Source organism: Trachinotus anak, unplaced genomic scaffold, assembly GCF_046630095.1.
Source record: "Trachinotus anak isolate AG129_WGS33_773 ecotype Australia unplaced genomic scaffold, CSIRO_AGI_Tana_v1 ptg000013l, whole genome shotgun sequence".
Classification (NCBI taxonomy): domain Eukaryota; kingdom Metazoa; phylum Chordata; class Actinopteri; order Carangiformes; family Carangidae; genus Trachinotus; species Trachinotus anak.
In genome coordinates, this window is record NW_027273864.1 from 17876530 (window position 1) to 17893994 (window position 17465).

Here is a 17465-nt window from a genome sequence, read left to right on the forward strand (position 1 = left end):
CATTTGTCCAAGACAACTTTTGTAAGTGTCGTTTATAAATGGCTAAATAAGACATAAGACAATAAATAAACACAGCCCACGGAAACTACAATTAATGGCTGTCCTCCAGAATAAAATAATTATTTATCGAATACAGTTATCGGTCAATTGCTTTTGATTTGGATACATGAAAAACACTTTTAAAAGGTTGTGTGATCAAGTATTTACTCTTAAATTGAAAAAAAAAAAAAAATCTAATTATTAAGGATCTAATTGCCCACTTCCAGATGTGGACCGTGTTACAGTCACAGTTACAGTAATTAGACGGGGAGGGATCTCGTTAGAGGCGACTTGCCATTGGCTGTGTTTGTGACGCGCCGCCCTGATTTGCTGCAGAGAAAAGCTCCGCATCGTTAAACTCCGCTGGCAGACCCTCATCAGTCTCAGAGGAGGGAGAACACAGAGAGGTGTTGAACGTACCGGGATTCATTTAAAGCAAGTACAAAGGTGAGTGTGATTTCTACTAATGTCTGAAGAAGTGTATCCTACCGGTGAAACACTGATCACTCACCTAATACGATGTTTTATTGTTGTTGTTGTTGTTGCAGAAACAACTGACAGGACCCTGAACTTCACTGCAGACTTTTACTCACAAGCAATGGTGAGTTTTTCTTTTTCTTTTCCCCACGTGTTTTCATACACTTGGACAGTTGTGTTGATGCATTGCAGTGGCTTGATTGTAATTACAAAGATAATTGCCCAGGGCTCTCAGAGACTATTTTGCACTAACCAGTAGCCTAGCCTAGTTTTTCCTTTTTAAGACTGAAAAGATTCTTTATTTTGTAAAGTGTGTTGTTAGCCACCAAGTCACAGTTAATTCACACCAAACTGTCCCTGCCAAATGTACACAACTGAGTGAATCACTTCTCCCCGTTGTGTGAAAGCAACCAAGGAGAACAAGGCATTTTAAAAGTGGCAGACTGACCACAGAGTCCCACTGAGGATGTCTCTGTATGACAGATAAGTCCCCCCCCAGGGGCCAAATGGTTCAGCACCCACAGCTGTGATAACATCATGGCATTGTGGTGTCCTTACCACTCAAACTCAATCCAAACTCAGGCAGGTCAGGGAGGCCCAACAAACTTAATATTACAATAATTGGTCAAAACTGACAAAACACACAACAGAAAAAAGTTGATCTTCTAATTATACTTGCACTGATTTCACTTTCTCTGAAAATCATAGCATGATTCATAATTAAACCGTGATCGTTTTGTAATTCCAAAATGTAGCTGTCATTTCCTGCTCTATAATACAGACCAGTCAACATCCTGTGAGTTAGGGGAATCCAGTGAGGATATGTGAGCCTCTGCACTCCTCCGTGATTCAACTCTGCTTTGTTCAAACTTCCCCTCTAGCTTGAGGAGGCAGGGAGCGTTTTCCCAGTATAAAATGTGCATCCTGTTCTCAGAGCCATGACTTTTTCATTTTCATACTGCATGGGATGGTCTCCATAAAGCTGCTCTGAGGTTTGTCAGGAATGCTTCACTTGTTATATGGTTAAGGAGCAGAGTGATCTCAGCTGGTAAAAATCTTATTGGCCCAGTTCTGGAAATAGTACAGGGAACTGTTCAAGCCTCAACTAGACTGGCCAATGCATAGTCTAACTGCTCTGGTGTCTGCTGCAAAAGCTGACTGCAGCTTTTCTTACTTTAGGTTGTTTTGGTAGAAGTGTTATTTTTAAAAGCCTGCACCACTAAGTCTTTGTGTCGCTCTCATTGTGCAGCTGTGTTTAGGAGATTCGACTGACTGCCTCCGGGACCAAATGCAGTACATGATGAGATCCTTGCAGGACCTGAAGCAGATAGGCAGGCCGAGGCCACTGAGTGAACCATGTGTTCGGTCCTTCGCTGCAACACGGCTCTGCAAACAGAGGGCACATCAGGAGCGACACACTCGACTACGTGTTTCTGATGCCAGTGATGCCAGCACATATGACTCTGCCTGCTGCCTGGCCAGCCCCTTGGAAGAGGACGAAGAGCAGCAGGAGAATGAACGACTGGCACAAGGCTCCCCAGGCAGTGAAAAGAGTATGGACTTTGACTCGGGTTACTCTGAAGCTTCTTGGCAAGATGAAGGTGTGGTGCTGAGGAGGACCAGAAACGTGCGGGTCTCTTCTTCTGCCTGCCTCCGCACAAACAGAACACCTTCTTGCCGTATCCGTCCAAAATCAACCTCGGATGCTTGCCTGGAGCGCTGGACCTCATTTGAGGCCAGCGACCCGGAGGACTGGACAACATCGCTACTGAGCCGCAGCAGGAACAGACAGCCCCTCGTTCTGGGGGACAACAGCTTTGCTGACCTTATAAAGAACTGGATGGACCTACCAGAATGTCCTGAGCCAACACAACTGAAGCCCAGTGGTGGCCGGCGCCTTGCTAAAGACATTTTGCTCAATATGCGCAAGAGACTGGCTGGGATGTCTAAAAGTGCGGAGGTGAGGCCAAGGCCAGCAGACTCCACAAGGGTCAGCAGGGATGCAGGGGCTCCCAAACGGCTCTCCTGTCCTGTGGGATTTCAGGCTCTCAAACCTTTCTTTCACCAGTCCCACACGGGACTGCATCAACTGGACACTGACTTCTACCAGTTCACCGCTCTCATGAAGACTGGCAGCCGACAACCCATCATATGCAATGACATCATTGGATACATTTGAGCGAGGCTGTTACTACGGACTGACCCTTTAACAGATATTAAAATGAGATGGTTCTATTTTCATAACTGGATTTTGTCTATAGTGTTAATACATTTGAAATAAATGTTTTTGTGTGTGTATTTAATGAAAACGTGTTCTGTTCCTACCTGGGTCTAAATATTTCTTAGAATGCGTGGGTGATCGTGTCTGTCTGCCACTGACATCAATACAGTATTTTGTGATATCTTATGAGTTCACTGATTAGGAATGAAATAACCTAACAAAGAACTTTAAGAAATAAAAATACAACAGCTATCCACATCAAAAGTGAGATATTAAAAAAAAAAAAAAAACTCCGCACAGTAACCAGTTAAAGATTTGTAAAACCCATTAAATTCAATTTTCTTTTCCTGATTGAAAATGGGAGGTTGGGTGTGGTCATCATAGTAAAGTATGTTCATCAACTGAAAAGTTTAAAAGATGCTAAGGGAACAGAAGTGTTTTACTGAAGTACAATGATGTGACATGGTTCCTCATATTCATTGCTTTATTGTTCAAACAGAATTTAATCACAAACAGCATCCTCCAATCACAGGCCAATTACACGCATAGAAAGTACATCTGCAAGTAGCTGCAGGAATAATTACAGAGATGATTTCTCATGACATGATTCAAACATTGCCAACTGAGACAGCCGAGCATGTTAACAACAACAGCATGTTAATGTGCTGGTGTGAAGTGAAACAAATCGTGAGGTTGCGGAAAAGGGTTGGATGTGCATTAAAGTCATCTGAGGACATACACACTTCCTTGAAGATGAAGAAGATGAAGATCTCTGTTCTGACCAGTTCAGGGATTCTTCAGGGAGGGAGGGCACACGCGTGTGTTTGGAACAGGATTTACACATGACAGCTGAGTCCAGATGGCAGTGGCGACCCTGATTCGTCAAAGTACTGTACTTACTGTGCCAGCTGACTGGTCTAACTGCACCCCTTCAACATCAAGCTCAGCCTGACCTGAATTAGACCTCAAAACCAGTCCAGCACTGCCGCACCAGTGCCAGATCAGTTAATCCATATGCTTTGGCTAGCATCTTCACAACCTTAGTTTGACCTTTCAAAAGATCCATTTTACATGTAGGTTAAATGAAAACCAAAAGTTAGAAAACAGGAGTCTCTGGTAAAATCTGTGGTTTAATGCTAGGGACATCAGAGATTGCCATGGTTCCTCTTTTGGGATTTAATAAAGTGACAAAAAAAAGCCCAAATGAGGAACTTGCCATCAAGCCCAGAGGATTTTGTGGTATTTTTTTGGGACGGGGCAGCTCATTAGACAGTGTGATTGTGGAATTATTGATTTCACATATTTCAATAGTAATCAAGAGTAACAATGGTCAAAAGATAGAAGATAAATTCAGATATCAATATGTCAGCTAAAACAACAAATGTTTTTAAATGGTAGGATGTCACAGGAGTGTTAAGTTTGCTTTGTCAACCAGTTCCATGTGAGTGCTTTTCACTGGAACTCTGTGGAAACTTCACGTCGATGGCGTCACAAGAGCAGGTACCTGATGGGTGGTACTGACTCACAGTCCTCATCTTCAGCAAACGAGGGGATCAACTCCAGCATCTTCTTGTGTGGAGGGATGTCGGCTTTGGTGACCCTTCTCACCACATCGGACACACTACAAGAAATAGATTTAGTGTAAAGATACAATCCTTTTCTCGGCAGAGAGTATAAATGTGAAGTATAGATGTGTGTACTCATTTTACCATACATTTAAAATCATTTAGTTTTTGAAAAGTGTCTGTACACCATTAAGGAACATGAATATTACAATAAGCCTCATTATAATTAGCCTTATTATCAACAAATTCCATGAGAAGGCCAAAACCAGCGATGAAACAATCCATGTATTGTCTATATAACCAAAGCCTGAAATACATTCTGTTGGCAGTTTATTAGGAACACCTAGCTAAAACTAATGCAGTTTAATACATCAGCCCTGCAATAAATGACTGTTGTATTATACTGTATTAGGTTTTATATTAAGTTTCTATATATAAATGAGAAAAACATATAGTGAACATATAATAATATGTTCACTATATGTTCTTCTCATTTTAGCTAGGTGTCCCTAATAAACTGGCAACCTCTGTGCTGTTGCACTACATAATAATCAAAAATCTAGTAAAAACACATTAATGAGCTACACAGTTGCTCCAGGCAACACAGTCCTTCATTATAATGTACATGAGCACTGTATTTACTTTAAGTTGGTTCCACAAACGCCATCCTGCTGCAGGAAGTACTCACTACGGCACCACATGTGCATTGAGCCACAGCTAGAACAAAGTCCTCAAGAGATACTCAGTTTTCTCCTGTTTGAGTAATGTATACTAAAAACTCCAGTGCAATTTTAGAAAACTATTTTTCCTTTAACCTTTTTTCAAAATGTAACAATATATTTGTGACCTGTTTGTAAGGAACGAATGGGCCTGGAGCCACAAATAAAGGAGAGGTCAAAAAATGATTATTGAGAGATAGACTAATGTGCATGGGTATTGTTGACAAAAATACAAATACAGAATAATAGTACTTTTACCCCTGTCATAATTTATCATGTAAGTTTTTAAGCTCTACATTCCACCTTCACTGGCCCAACACAGGAAGCTGTGCGCAGGACGACTACACAGGAAGTCAGTACTGGAAAGAGCATTTGTCATGAACGGCCTGCTGTCCACAGCACTCTGCCCTCTCCGCCTGTAGCTTAATCTAACCACAACACTAACACCAGAGACTTAACAATAAAAAAAGAAAAAAGGACTTGCACTCAGTAGACGTCACAGCAAGGTACAAGCCAAGAATGATTAGAATCAAACATTTCAATTTACCCAGTAATTTATTTCCTATAAACCTTTCTAGGTCAAACCTGATCTATTATCCTCAGTTGTTTAATTGAAGAGGAGACATCTGATGTACTTCAAACACCCTGGGGCTTATGAAACGTGCCTTTAACGTGCTGCAGTGTTGAACAGGCCCAAACAGCACTGCAGAAATGTTCACACTAATTTAACTCTTTAACTCTGCCTCAACAAACAGACAGAAACCCGAGGAGGGGCAGTCTCAATCATCAGTGCTCGGTGATGCATGTGAGTGTGTCAACAGGCTCTCTCCTCACAGGCTCAGAGGAAACACCTCATCCTGCCACTGGCTTCTAAACAAACAATGGGAGGCTGCTGAGGCTGTGATTGTTTATGTGTAAGGGACTGTGTGCCACATGTAGCCTCGCACTGTATTCGCAACATTGTACTGTATCTTTGTCTTTAGCGGACATACCTCAGCTGAAGTCGCTCCTCTTGCCCACTGTATAAGATAGCTGTTCCGTAGAAGAGGCTGCTGACGGTCAAGTTATACTTTTCCTGCACAAAGACAAATTATTCAGTTAAAGTATAACAATGCATAATACGGCACAAATAAATCAATAAATGCAGGTATTGCCTACATGCATTATGCAGAGGTTATTTCCACAAAGACTGCAGTCTGCTGAGCTAAAGGTCTGATGATGACCTGCGGCCTAAAACAACTTGAGCAGTTCAGGAAGCTCTGCTGTATCTCCACAAACAAACCACGGGGAACCCGGCCAGTCAAAGGTTAAACGAAACCTGGAGCAAATAAGAACACTTGCCAATTTATTTTCCCTTTGCCTCCTCAGAACAAACTGCAGCAGAATCAATAAACCAAATGTCTGTTCAGGCCAAGAAGGTGTGTGTGCATGAAAGAAATAGACTAAGAGTCATGTGCTCAGACATGACATTTCTGCTGCAAGTGCAGACATAGACAGTGTCCTACAGAGCGTGTGTGGTGAGTATTTATGAACTCGAGATAGAGAAACAAGACAGCTGCGATACAAGAGTGTTAAAGCCGCCTGGAACCCACTCTATTGATAACTCAGATGATATAGAAATGATGTCAGGGAGTAAGAAACATGAAATTAGCTTAAATCTTAGACAGAAGCTAGACTTGCAACATGCTTATCTACTCATCTAACAACCCGGTACTTCTCTGTATATTTTGTTGAAGGTAACATTTTATTTATTAAAGAAACAAGATTTTATGCAGTTGTTTCCAATTTAACCATCTACAACCTTTTTTTCTTACTGATCATCAAATCTAAGTTGTATGAAAATAAACAAGTGCCTCAAGGAAAAGTTTGACTTTTTGGGAAATAAGATTTCTATCTCCCTCCCCCATGATGGCAGAAAAGAGCCCTGAAGTTGTGAATGGTAGGTGTGAATTGGTCAGCCATTTTTAAAACAATGGACATTGTGTGCACTGGAAGAGGGCGAACAAGTTTATACAAAAAAAAAAAACATGCATAAGTAAAATGTACGCTCAGTAGCACTGGGTGTGGAGAAAGTGCGTGTTTCCTGTCTGAGAGGAATAAGGAGGTCCTACCTTGATAAACTGGAGCAGATCACCCAGGGTCATTTCCTGCTGATCGCTGCGTCTGCCCTCAACATGGAAGTCATCCCACACGCTGTATTTCTCTCCTGCAACCTGCCGATGGACATGTTACATACACCAGCACACAGACACACACAAAGTTGACAGATGAAGTACCACTTGCTGTGTGGGATGTGCAGGAAATGTTTGAGTCCATAACAAGAGTCCTGGACACTCACAGACAGAGAGACTTCATTTTTCATCACTGTGTTACAAAGCAGCTGAGAACAATCAGCCGCCCCCTGAAGGCTGCGGTTTAGACCCCAATGAGCTACCTTGAGGTCAAGAAGGTGCTTCCTCATATGTGCTGGAGTGACTCCTGCTTTTTTTTCCCAAGTTCCCACCTACAAGTGTTACTTACTTCTCAAAGTTTTACAATCATCCTGCACTAGTAAAAAAACATAAAATAAAAATAAAAAAATAAAAAAATTCATATTGCCATGTCAGTGTAATTCGGGCCAGATGATATTAGTGCAACTTGAGAAAAAGTTGAAGTATGTGGTTTATAAAAACCGGCATCTGACTGAATATGTGTTGCTCTAGGCGGTGAAATAACAACATAGGAATTTTTCCAGACATCTTGCCAGATTTTTCTTCAAGTAGCTGAGGTTTGAGCTGTGAGGGGCCGTTTCCTTTTTGAGTTTCCTGCAGTTCATTGAGTCTTGTGTGAGTCTCACACCTGAAATCTGGCGATGTAAACAGGCTTAAACTATTGAGTCAAAACAGGGCGTGATTGTCTGTCTGTGTAACAGCAGCCTGAGCACCCTGAGTGCTAAAAGAATTTTTTTTGGTTGCGGCTGGTGTGATCCCATCATAAGTCTAGATGGACTTATATGTGAACTATAATAAATAAGCTAAATAAGCCGTTTCATTGCTTCACTTTGGGCCTTGGGGATAGACATCTGTAATTAATTAAAAATATATTGGGATAAATAATCATTAGGTGCATGTGAAATAAGACAAAGAATTTACAGCCATGCTAGCTGCCCTAATGTCAGCATGCTAATATTCTAACAATGACAATGCTAACATGCTTATGCTCAGCTTGTTTACCATATGCACTTAAATCTTAATTTAGAGTGTTTTGTTATGTACAGCTAAACACAAAATACGGCTGAGGCTGATGGGAATGTCAAAGTATTGAACAAACTGAAACCCTGATATGATGATGACTCTAGATGAAAAGTAAATGGGTCACCAATTATTATAATTCATCCTGAAGAGGACATGAACATCAGTCTAAAGTTTTATGGTAATCCAGCCAATGGCTGTTAAGATATTTAACTAAAAAACAGAAATGTCAGCATTATGTTGGCACTAAAGGAGAAGTCAGGGGATATTCATGTGTCAGGGGACACATGAATGTTTGTACAAAATTTCATGGCAAAACAAGCAATAGTTAGTTGGGTTACACTAAAGTGGTTGACCCACCAACTGACATTGTCACCACAAAAGTCAAACTGCATGCCTGGCTAAAATGCGATGATTTTGTCCTTTTACATTTCAGAGTGGCACAAATTAAAGGATGATGTTTTTCAGTCATTATCTGGAATCCATTTGATACATAAAGACCGTATGACAAGAAAACTGTTATGAGGGAGTCTCGTGAGTCTGGATACAGCTCCACTGACACCGTGAAGCACTGCCGTCACACCCCTCACATCTCACGGGATGGATGACTCAACAGCAACCCTGCATCCTCTAAGTCACTATCCCTATAGGATCAATCTTTGACCCCCAAACAAAGACAGAATACCACCAGACCACCAGACAAATCAATTTAACCCCTACACACATAAGCACTGTTGTTTCTACTGCCACTGGATAGATATCATCACATGACATCATGTTTTTATCATTAACATCATAATCCACACAAGTAAGACCTGAGGAAAAAAACATCATCTGGCCTGAAATGGGTCAGGATTCACACACTGTAGTCTGAATCAGAGATGGAGTTTTCAAGTTTCCCCTAAAACATGACACAGCTGGTCTTTCCAAAACAATAAAGGAACACAATGACATTTCAAGTCTGCTTCTCATCACAGAGACTATATCATTTGAATATAAACTTTCCTTAGCATGGGCAATATTTCAGTCACAATGTGTCAGTTACATGTGTAAGACCTTAGGACAAAACATCACCTGACCTGAAATAAGCCAGGATTCCTCACATGCAGAAAAATGTCAAAACATGCCGCTTGGTCAGAGGAACCTGCTCACGCAGGCGCTGTCTGGTAAGAGAAGTTGTGAAGATCAAAACTTGGCTCGAGATGCGAATACCAAACTCCAGCTAAACCTGGGTCCAATTATCTCTGCTCCAGCAGCCAAGGGGAACTTTTCGACTAGCCCTCACAACACCCACCACTCATGGGGTTTGGGGTTATGGAGACACACTTGAGGCATACTTCTCCTAAAGTCTGACTGGGTGTCCAGGTCCTTTGTCCCAGTTTTCAGACAAAGCACATTTTGTTTTGCAAGATGCACGTTTCATCCCTGTTCATGTTAGCTTCTTTAATGTTTATGCAGAGTGAACTATTAGTACAACCTCAAACTTTCCATGGTCAGAACACAATGCACGGTGTACAAAAGACTTTCTTTTTTTGAATGATCTTGCAAATGCAGTGTCATTGTTGGACTGTAAAATGGGCCTTGTTTTTCGTGGTGCCATGCCAGAGATTTTCATAAGTGCTTTTGTATAAATATACAGTAGATGCTGATTTTACACAATGCAAAGCAAGCATGCGGGCTATTTTTACTCCCTCTCCTCCCTTCCTCTCTCTCATATCTGTCGCACAACTCAGGCAGGTACCTGAAGCCAATCAACTACCCCGTCAGGATGTATGTAGAGTGACGTGAGCGTTTCAACACTACAGCAGGGGATAAAAAGACATAAATGAGAATGCTGGAACCAAACTGGCTGCTGGAAACAATTACAAATGGTTTCCCACAAGCACAAATACAGTATCTCTTTGTCATGGAACTTCCACATTACAAAACAAAAATGCCCCAATGAAACCGTTATCTCTGGGGAAAGAGAAGAAATGTGAAGCAGAGTTATTTTTTTTCTCTAAGAGCAACACCAAATTACCAGTGCGGAAAATGACAGAAAGGAGAGGCCACGTGCAGTTATATGATAAACAGTATATGATAAACACAGCTTTATATAATATCACATAAGCCAACTCAATTAATGATGGGTAAGGCTGTCTTGAGTTTAGAGTGTAGAATTACTGAGGTCACCTGTTGACAACACATGCAATTGACAAATCTGTGCCAAGTGCTGCACAATATCAGCATGAACCTTTGGAGTTTCCATCTTGGAAATGACAAACTGTGACTTCTGAGTGGGCTCAGGCTAAATGCATTAAAGATAAAGTAAAATAGGCAAAGTGACACAAAGGAGTCACATAATGTCCTCTTTTTAGCGAGAAGGGCTTCGGTACTGGCTGCAAGTGTGCAGTGTTCGAGTACTGTCCTGTCTCACTGGGTGTCTGCGGATCCAGAGGTCTGTTTGGACATAAAGCAGAGCTGGCAGTCAGGATTCTGCGCTGAATTTTGACTTCAGAGGACGAGGACGAGACAAACGGCCACTTCATGGGCCTGAGTGAAGAAAAGCCACAGTGGTGCACTTATATAAGTTTATACTCTGTCTGCTCTTTTGCTGGAGGACAGCCAAATCTCTCATCTGCTCCACATATTGTAGTCTGCATTATAAACGGAGCTTTGAACTTCCTCCTAAAACATGACACAGCTGGTCTTTCCAAAACAAGAAAGGAACACAATGACATTTTAAGTCTGCTTCTCATCACAAACTATATCATTTGAATATAAACTGTCCTGAGGACAGCTGTTGTATCAACTTCAGTCACAATTTGGAAACAACATTATTTTCATGCAACAGCTACACAAATCATTTTAATGATTAATACGGTAATAATTCAATGCTTAAATCCTTAGTTTGTCTCTTCTCATCCCCTGAGAAATAAGGCCAAATTCAAAATGTTCCACTCTCCTTAACAGAATCTATGGTTGTGTTTTTCTACACTTTCTATTTGTTTCTGGCCTCTGCCTTATTAAATACCGAGCATGTTATGAATTCTCCCTGTCTAAGTTCCCTGTTCAGATATGAAGTTATCATCTTACATGAACAACCAAAACATCAGGCTGCTTCCTCTTGTTGACAGGAAGCCTGACAAGCTCTGTTGCTCTTCCTGAAAAATCTGAATGTATAAGCTTCCAGAAATGGAAACAATCAAATACACACACACACCTTTACACATCTAATCTTCTGGTTCTAAAAACTGAAAAAACAAACAAAAAAAAAAAAACTGATATGACCCGATATGAATAATTGAACAGAACATGAGAACATGAGATTTTTTTTACCAGTTTGCTTTATCACACAGTACATCATGTCTCTGCTGTGCAATTGTTTTTCTGTATCTGTTCTTTATAAGGTGAAATGTAACAATAGCCTTAATAAACACATTGACCTAGTTTTTACTTTCTTTGATTAGATTTTTATGAAAACCGTACAAGATTTTGACATTTTAACATACAGAAACTGCAATATGCGTATAAAAGCCGACCTCCTTTATACTGAATTTCATCAAGCCCAAAGAACCTTAAATCAAAAATGACCTTTTAGCTGTAAACGTAGGCAATGTTCAATAAAAAGTAATCTCAGCCAGAAAATGTGAGCCATTCTTCTGACCCCACACTTCAACTTTACAGAATTACATGATCAAAAGGTCAAAAAAAAAAAAATCAGACTTTTTCACAAGGTGTTTTTTTCCAGTGAGTCACGGCTCAGTCTGAGAGTTTCTGAGAAGGCCTGAAACAAAAGTCGACTTAGCCTCAGTGTTACAGTCTGGATCCACAATGAATCAAAGGATATCAGGTAATATAAATGAGTATAAACTGAATTCTTGCTTTAAATGTACTGTATGTCATCATGGTGCGTCAGTGATTTTAACTAATTTTGTCTCTATTTTTTAATCTGTTCACATTTAAGAATGAGCTTTGTCTTCACGGACTTTAATATTTTTGGTTTCATTTACTATAAACAGATTTGCAAAGATAAGAACAATAGAATTTATTATTATTTCATTTTCTCTAGGTCCCAGCAAACCTCACTAGGGCAGTTAACGACACAGAAACCTAACACACAATAAAGTCTGTTCTGATTGATGGAACCCAAAAATAGAAGCATCTGGCTGGAGATATACGTGAGGGCATGGGAATGCAGTGCAGCTAGAGGAAATTCAGCCAAGTCGACCTGATAAGGACGTAGACTGAATCCCAGTCTGATTGTGATCCCCTACGGGCAACACAATCATGCTGGTCATTTTTGCACAGGTCACTGCATTTGGACTGTAATCATAATGCAAGTTTTCAATCTTGCCCTTTAAGACAATGGAGTATTTCTGGAGACAGGAAGCTGGAATCAGTAGGCAAACCTTGATAAGTCCTCCTCCCTGCAGCCTGCCACATGAAATAGCACTGCTGAGGCACGCTCCTGCTTCAGCTTCATTATCTGGCCAGAATCCCAACAGTGGAAACATTTTTACAACCCACTGTGGCTAGAGGCCTGTTTCTTCAAAGGCAACTCTTTTCCTTTGGAGGGCTTCAAAGTGAGCTTTAGGGGAGGCAGATGGAGGATCTGTGTGGTCTTTTTGGATCATATTTTCATCTTAATCTCTTTTAGCTTCCCTTAGCTTTCCTTTAGTCCACAATCTGGTAGCTTTTCAGGAAGACTTCATGTCCCAGTTTAGTCCTCAACTGAGCCTGAAAGTCAAGCAGTATTTGACTGAACATATGGTAGTGGAGCTGCTGACTACTATATACAGTATGCTGTATATTGCAGCACAGTCAGGTATAAAGCAAGGTTATGTCATTCTGATATACTGAAAAAGTAGGAAAAAGTAGGAAATAGTGCAAACTCAGTTTGTCTTTTTTAAAGTTGACAGGTGTATGTCTTTTTTTGCTGGATCGAATGTAATCAAAGATTCAAATTACCTTACCTACACAATAGTCAGTACAGTCTGTATGAGACAACAGCATTTCATAGGAAGCACTGGAAGCATAAGTGGACAATCAGTTTCCTCTTTTCTGTGTTGACTTCACTGATGCAGTATTAACATGCCTTGCTTTACGTCAGCACAGAGCCCGTGGTGATGCACAGTGATGCTGCACATCACAACATCAATGGATGGAAGATCACAGCTGTAAATGGTCTGCAAGGTCACTGAGTGCCCCTGGAAATTATAATATATCTAATGTGACTGGGGGTGGGGGTGGGGGGGGTGGGGGTGGGGGGGGGGGGGGGGGGGTCTTCACTTAATGAAGTGATGCATTAAGCAGCAAAAGTTGTAATATTTTTTAAATTTCCCGAAGGGATTAATAAAGTGTTCTATCTATCTATCTATCTATCTATCTATCTATCTATCTATCTATCTATCTATCTATCTATCTATCTATCTATCTATCTATCTATCTGTCTGTCTATCTGTCTATCTATCTATCTCTAACATGTTGCAACTGATAATAAAGCAGTTGAAAATGTTAAACCCTGGCAAACCAGAAAATATATTATCCTTTTTTGTTACAAAATTGTGGTCAAATTTCTTCCATTAAATTATGTTATGTTTATGGATGAAACAAGAGGCTGCAATTTATACTGTTATTAAGAGAGAAGGTCTGTAGTCTTAGTAACTGCTGTGACGAATCTGTAAATGTATTACCTCCCGATGTAATTGCTTTTAGAAGCTACAGTCTTTATATATACAAACTGAGTCCAACATCCCCTTTCAAATGAGCATAAAAGCTTTTGTTGACTGTGTGTCACTTCTCAGCATTCTTGCCTCAAGCCAAAATAACCCATACATTTTTTATTTAATCTAATCTACATGAAACCTCAAAATGTCAAAATGTCACGTGAATCCTGTTGAGGTAGATTTAACATCATCAGAAATGATGCTGGTGAAGAGTAAATTACCTATGTCTTAAGGAACATGTTTGCTTGTGTTTTCATGTATGGCCTGTATACAAAGGGACAACAGCACTGTCATGTAAAAAGTGCCCTTTGTCTGATCGGGAGTGTCATCTGCTACCTGATCACTACTGATCAACACTCTCTTTGGAGTGCAATGAAGAAACAGATGGCTGGGACCTCCAACTGCTCACTCCAGCCCTCTGCAATTATCTGCCTAACACACCAGAGAATTGACAGAATACCAGTCGTGCACACTGCCTATATAATAGATACATTGAAAATGGACAATAGATATTAAAGATAATTCAGATTTAAGACTGTTAACTGTATGTTTTAAGGATGACTTCTAATATACCAGTGCAGGGTGGAGGAGGAGCAAGGGGGACAGCTCACTCGTCTGCAGACACTTCTCAGGAGAGTGCCGAGTTTGACACACAGACTGAAAGCAGCCCGTTGTCATTGAAAGGCTTCCATTGACGTGTAAAACAGCAAACAGAATCTCAATGCGATTGTCTTTCAAATGAGAAGATAACAGCCCTCCACCTGACTGAAAATGACCTGGGGCAGAAGGTCTGAGTCAATAAAACGCTCCTCTTTACAAATGGGCCACTGACACGTTGGAGCCTGCAGAGACACTAAAACAGCACGTGTCTGATAGATGTTGCAATTATAAAGCCATGAATTATCCTCAAAATGCTTGAGGATTAAACATTGAGATGAAAGGATGCACTAATAAAACAGAGGTCTTGTCAACTGAAGTCTTGCCTAAGTCCTCTTCTACAGGTGACTGTTTTATTTCTTGTACAAAATGGTAAAGAACATTGAATTCTTGTGTACCAACTGCAAACAACCCCTTCTCTGGTTGCTTTAGCACATATTCGTATGTAGAGTGGAATTGGGGAACAGCTATTATCTCTGCAGGGACATCATTGACTGGTATCAATTCAACATCAGCGTATAGCTCAGAATTTAAACTGATCAATGTGCCCTCTGCTGCTTCATCCCAATTTGTAGCATTGATCAGATGCTTTAGCTGTCAGAGGTCACACTAGTTGGTGTAATGCAATATGGACTGATGCAACACTTCCATGTATTGGTCAATGGAGCATGTTATTGATATCTGTAGGTCAATATGATGTCCAGTTCTTGTCAGCAGTTAATAAGCTGTTACTTTATCTGACGTTGGACACAAACAAGGGAGACTGAGACACATGAGACTTGCATATAGCTCACAAGGTGCTGAGCACTTAATGGGGCAAATTAAAGCTGCATCTACTCAGATACAGCAGAGGAAATATTCCATCATCTCAGATTTACTACAATCTTAAATTAAAATCTTAATGATAGCAAGAATTATAATGTCTATAAGACATTTCTTTTACTGAACAAACTGATGGATGGGTTGACATTTGGTACAAACAATCAACTTTAGTGATAATCTACTGACTGGAGACCTGTATACTTTTTGCAGTTGTGGATACCCAATGCATCACTTCTTTTGCATGTAAACATGGTATATAATATTGCCATTGTCCAAGGATGACTGAGCCATTTAGAATATCGCCAACTGGTGCAAACTCCTGCCTCATTCATTTCAAAGGAAACTGAGGAAAAATGATTAATTTGGTAGTAAAGCATAAAATTACCACAAAATCCCTGACAATAACCCATTAGGAGCTGATCATAACCTTACAGCCACAGTCTGTGGATTTATAATAACTGTTCCAATTCCTTTATGAGCACATTCATATGGCTTTTAAAACCAGTAAAAAGTAATTTTATTTCTATTTCCATTACAGAATGTGGACACGTGTATATGGTTAATCAGTGCCTCGTGTGCACTGCATAGATCAGGCAGAATAACATATAGCCTGCAGACAGAGAGCAGGCTCACAGTGCCTCACAATCCATGGTGTTTATGCACCACCTGTAACATTATTATTACATACAGTGACCTGAGCTGGGGTGGTTTGTGTATATGTATGAGGTAACATTTTCTGTGTGTTTGTGGGTATGACAGAGCGCCTTTAGAATTCAGAGTTCATGGGTAAATTTGTAAACTCATGACATCAGGAACAGCCTTGAAACGTAAATTGAATGTCACTAATGAGAAGCCTGCAGCTCGTCTCCTGCCAGTATTGGTGCTTTAATGAGAATAGTGAAGCTGGGGGACAGAGACCTCTAATAACTTCCACATGGTGCTTCCACTGAGTTCAACAGACCTGAAGAAAAGAAGTTACTAGATTGCTAGTAAAATAGAAGATTTTTTTTTGGAAAGGTTAAAAAAGATACCACCCTCCAAACCTTTTATATATGTATAATCTCTAGAGCCCCATCTACTATCCAAAGTTTGATGGGACTGCTGTGCAGGGGGAGGGGATTTGTGATTGGTCAACTAGTCATTCAAGCCCTTTTTATGTTGTGACATACTTTTTATGTCGTAAATAGGCCAGAGGTTTAGGGTCAACTAAGTGCCTGTGAAGCAGGTCAGAATTCACTGCCTTGCTCAAGGACCCTTCAGAAAAGTGACTGCAGTCTCACTGCCAACACAAGGGTCTGAACATTTGGTCTGTTATTGTATCTCTGGTACTTAAGCCTTCGGCTTAAATGAGATGAGGAGATATGATTGAAGATGATTTGAAAGAGCTGCTAACTACCAAATGCCCCTGGCTTTTTAAATTTGGCAAATGGGGAGCAGTGTGTATGAGCTGCACCATTCACGCTACTAAATAAAAGATCTGGATGGATTACCCAATTGATCTAACCTGTCTATGTTTGATTTTACAAAAATAAACAACCTGTGTACAGACATAATATTGTTGTTGATGATATAAATGGGAAGATAAGAAAAAATGGGGAACTAAAGAATAGCAGTAATAGAACCATGTGATGTTAAACGACAGATGACTTGACAGCATAAGGCCAAACACACAATACCACCAACAACAAAAAAAAAAAAGAAAACAACAGAAGGCACAAGCCGTCTATGTTGATCACAGATTACTCATTATCCCGTGAGCGCTATTCATGTCTGGGTCTTGAGTTACAAACGCCACAATGCAGCTCCATGCTGGAGCTCCCACAGGAGTACTGAGGGCCTTGGATCATATTCACCCTGTTTCTTTACTGGCACAGTCCAAGGAAACCAGCACAGATTTAACCACATGTGAGGTAAATCTCCCCCTTTGTTGTTGTCTTTCCCTCTCTAAGCCAGTCCCTGTTCTTTGTGTGACAGATGTGTGACCTTCAATAATGTAAGTGCTCAAATCACAAATTTGCTGTCTACAT

General features: G+C 40.5%; 2 protein-coding genes across 2 annotated transcripts in view; one reads left to right on the plus strand and one right to left on the minus strand.

The window, feature by feature from the left end:
• Positions 1–376: 376 nt before the first annotated feature.
• Positions 377–2923, plus strand: LOC139630618 (PAK4-inhibitor inka2-like). Its single transcript, XM_071494234.1, has 3 exons — positions 377–486; positions 588–640; positions 1766–2923. Exons 2-3 carry the CDS (start codon positions 638–640, stop codon positions 2693–2695), a joined length of 933 nt encoding a protein of 310 aa, XP_071350335.1. The 5' UTR covers positions 377–486; positions 588–637; the 3' UTR covers positions 2696–2923.
• A 280-nt stretch (positions 2924–3203) lies between these two features.
• uba7 (ubiquitin-like modifier activating enzyme 7) overlaps positions 3204–17465 on the minus strand; it is a 33889-nt gene continuing 19627 nt past the window's right edge. Inside the window, exons 22-24 of the mRNA XM_071494232.1 lie at positions 7133–7234; positions 6014–6096; positions 3204–4358 (exon numbers count right to left, since the gene is read on the minus strand). Coding sequence (XP_071350333.1) covers positions 4226–4358; positions 6014–6096; positions 7133–7234 — 318 coding nt within the window. The 3' untranslated portion in view covers positions 3204–4225. The remainder of the gene's footprint in view (positions 4359–6013; positions 6097–7132; positions 7235–17465) is intronic.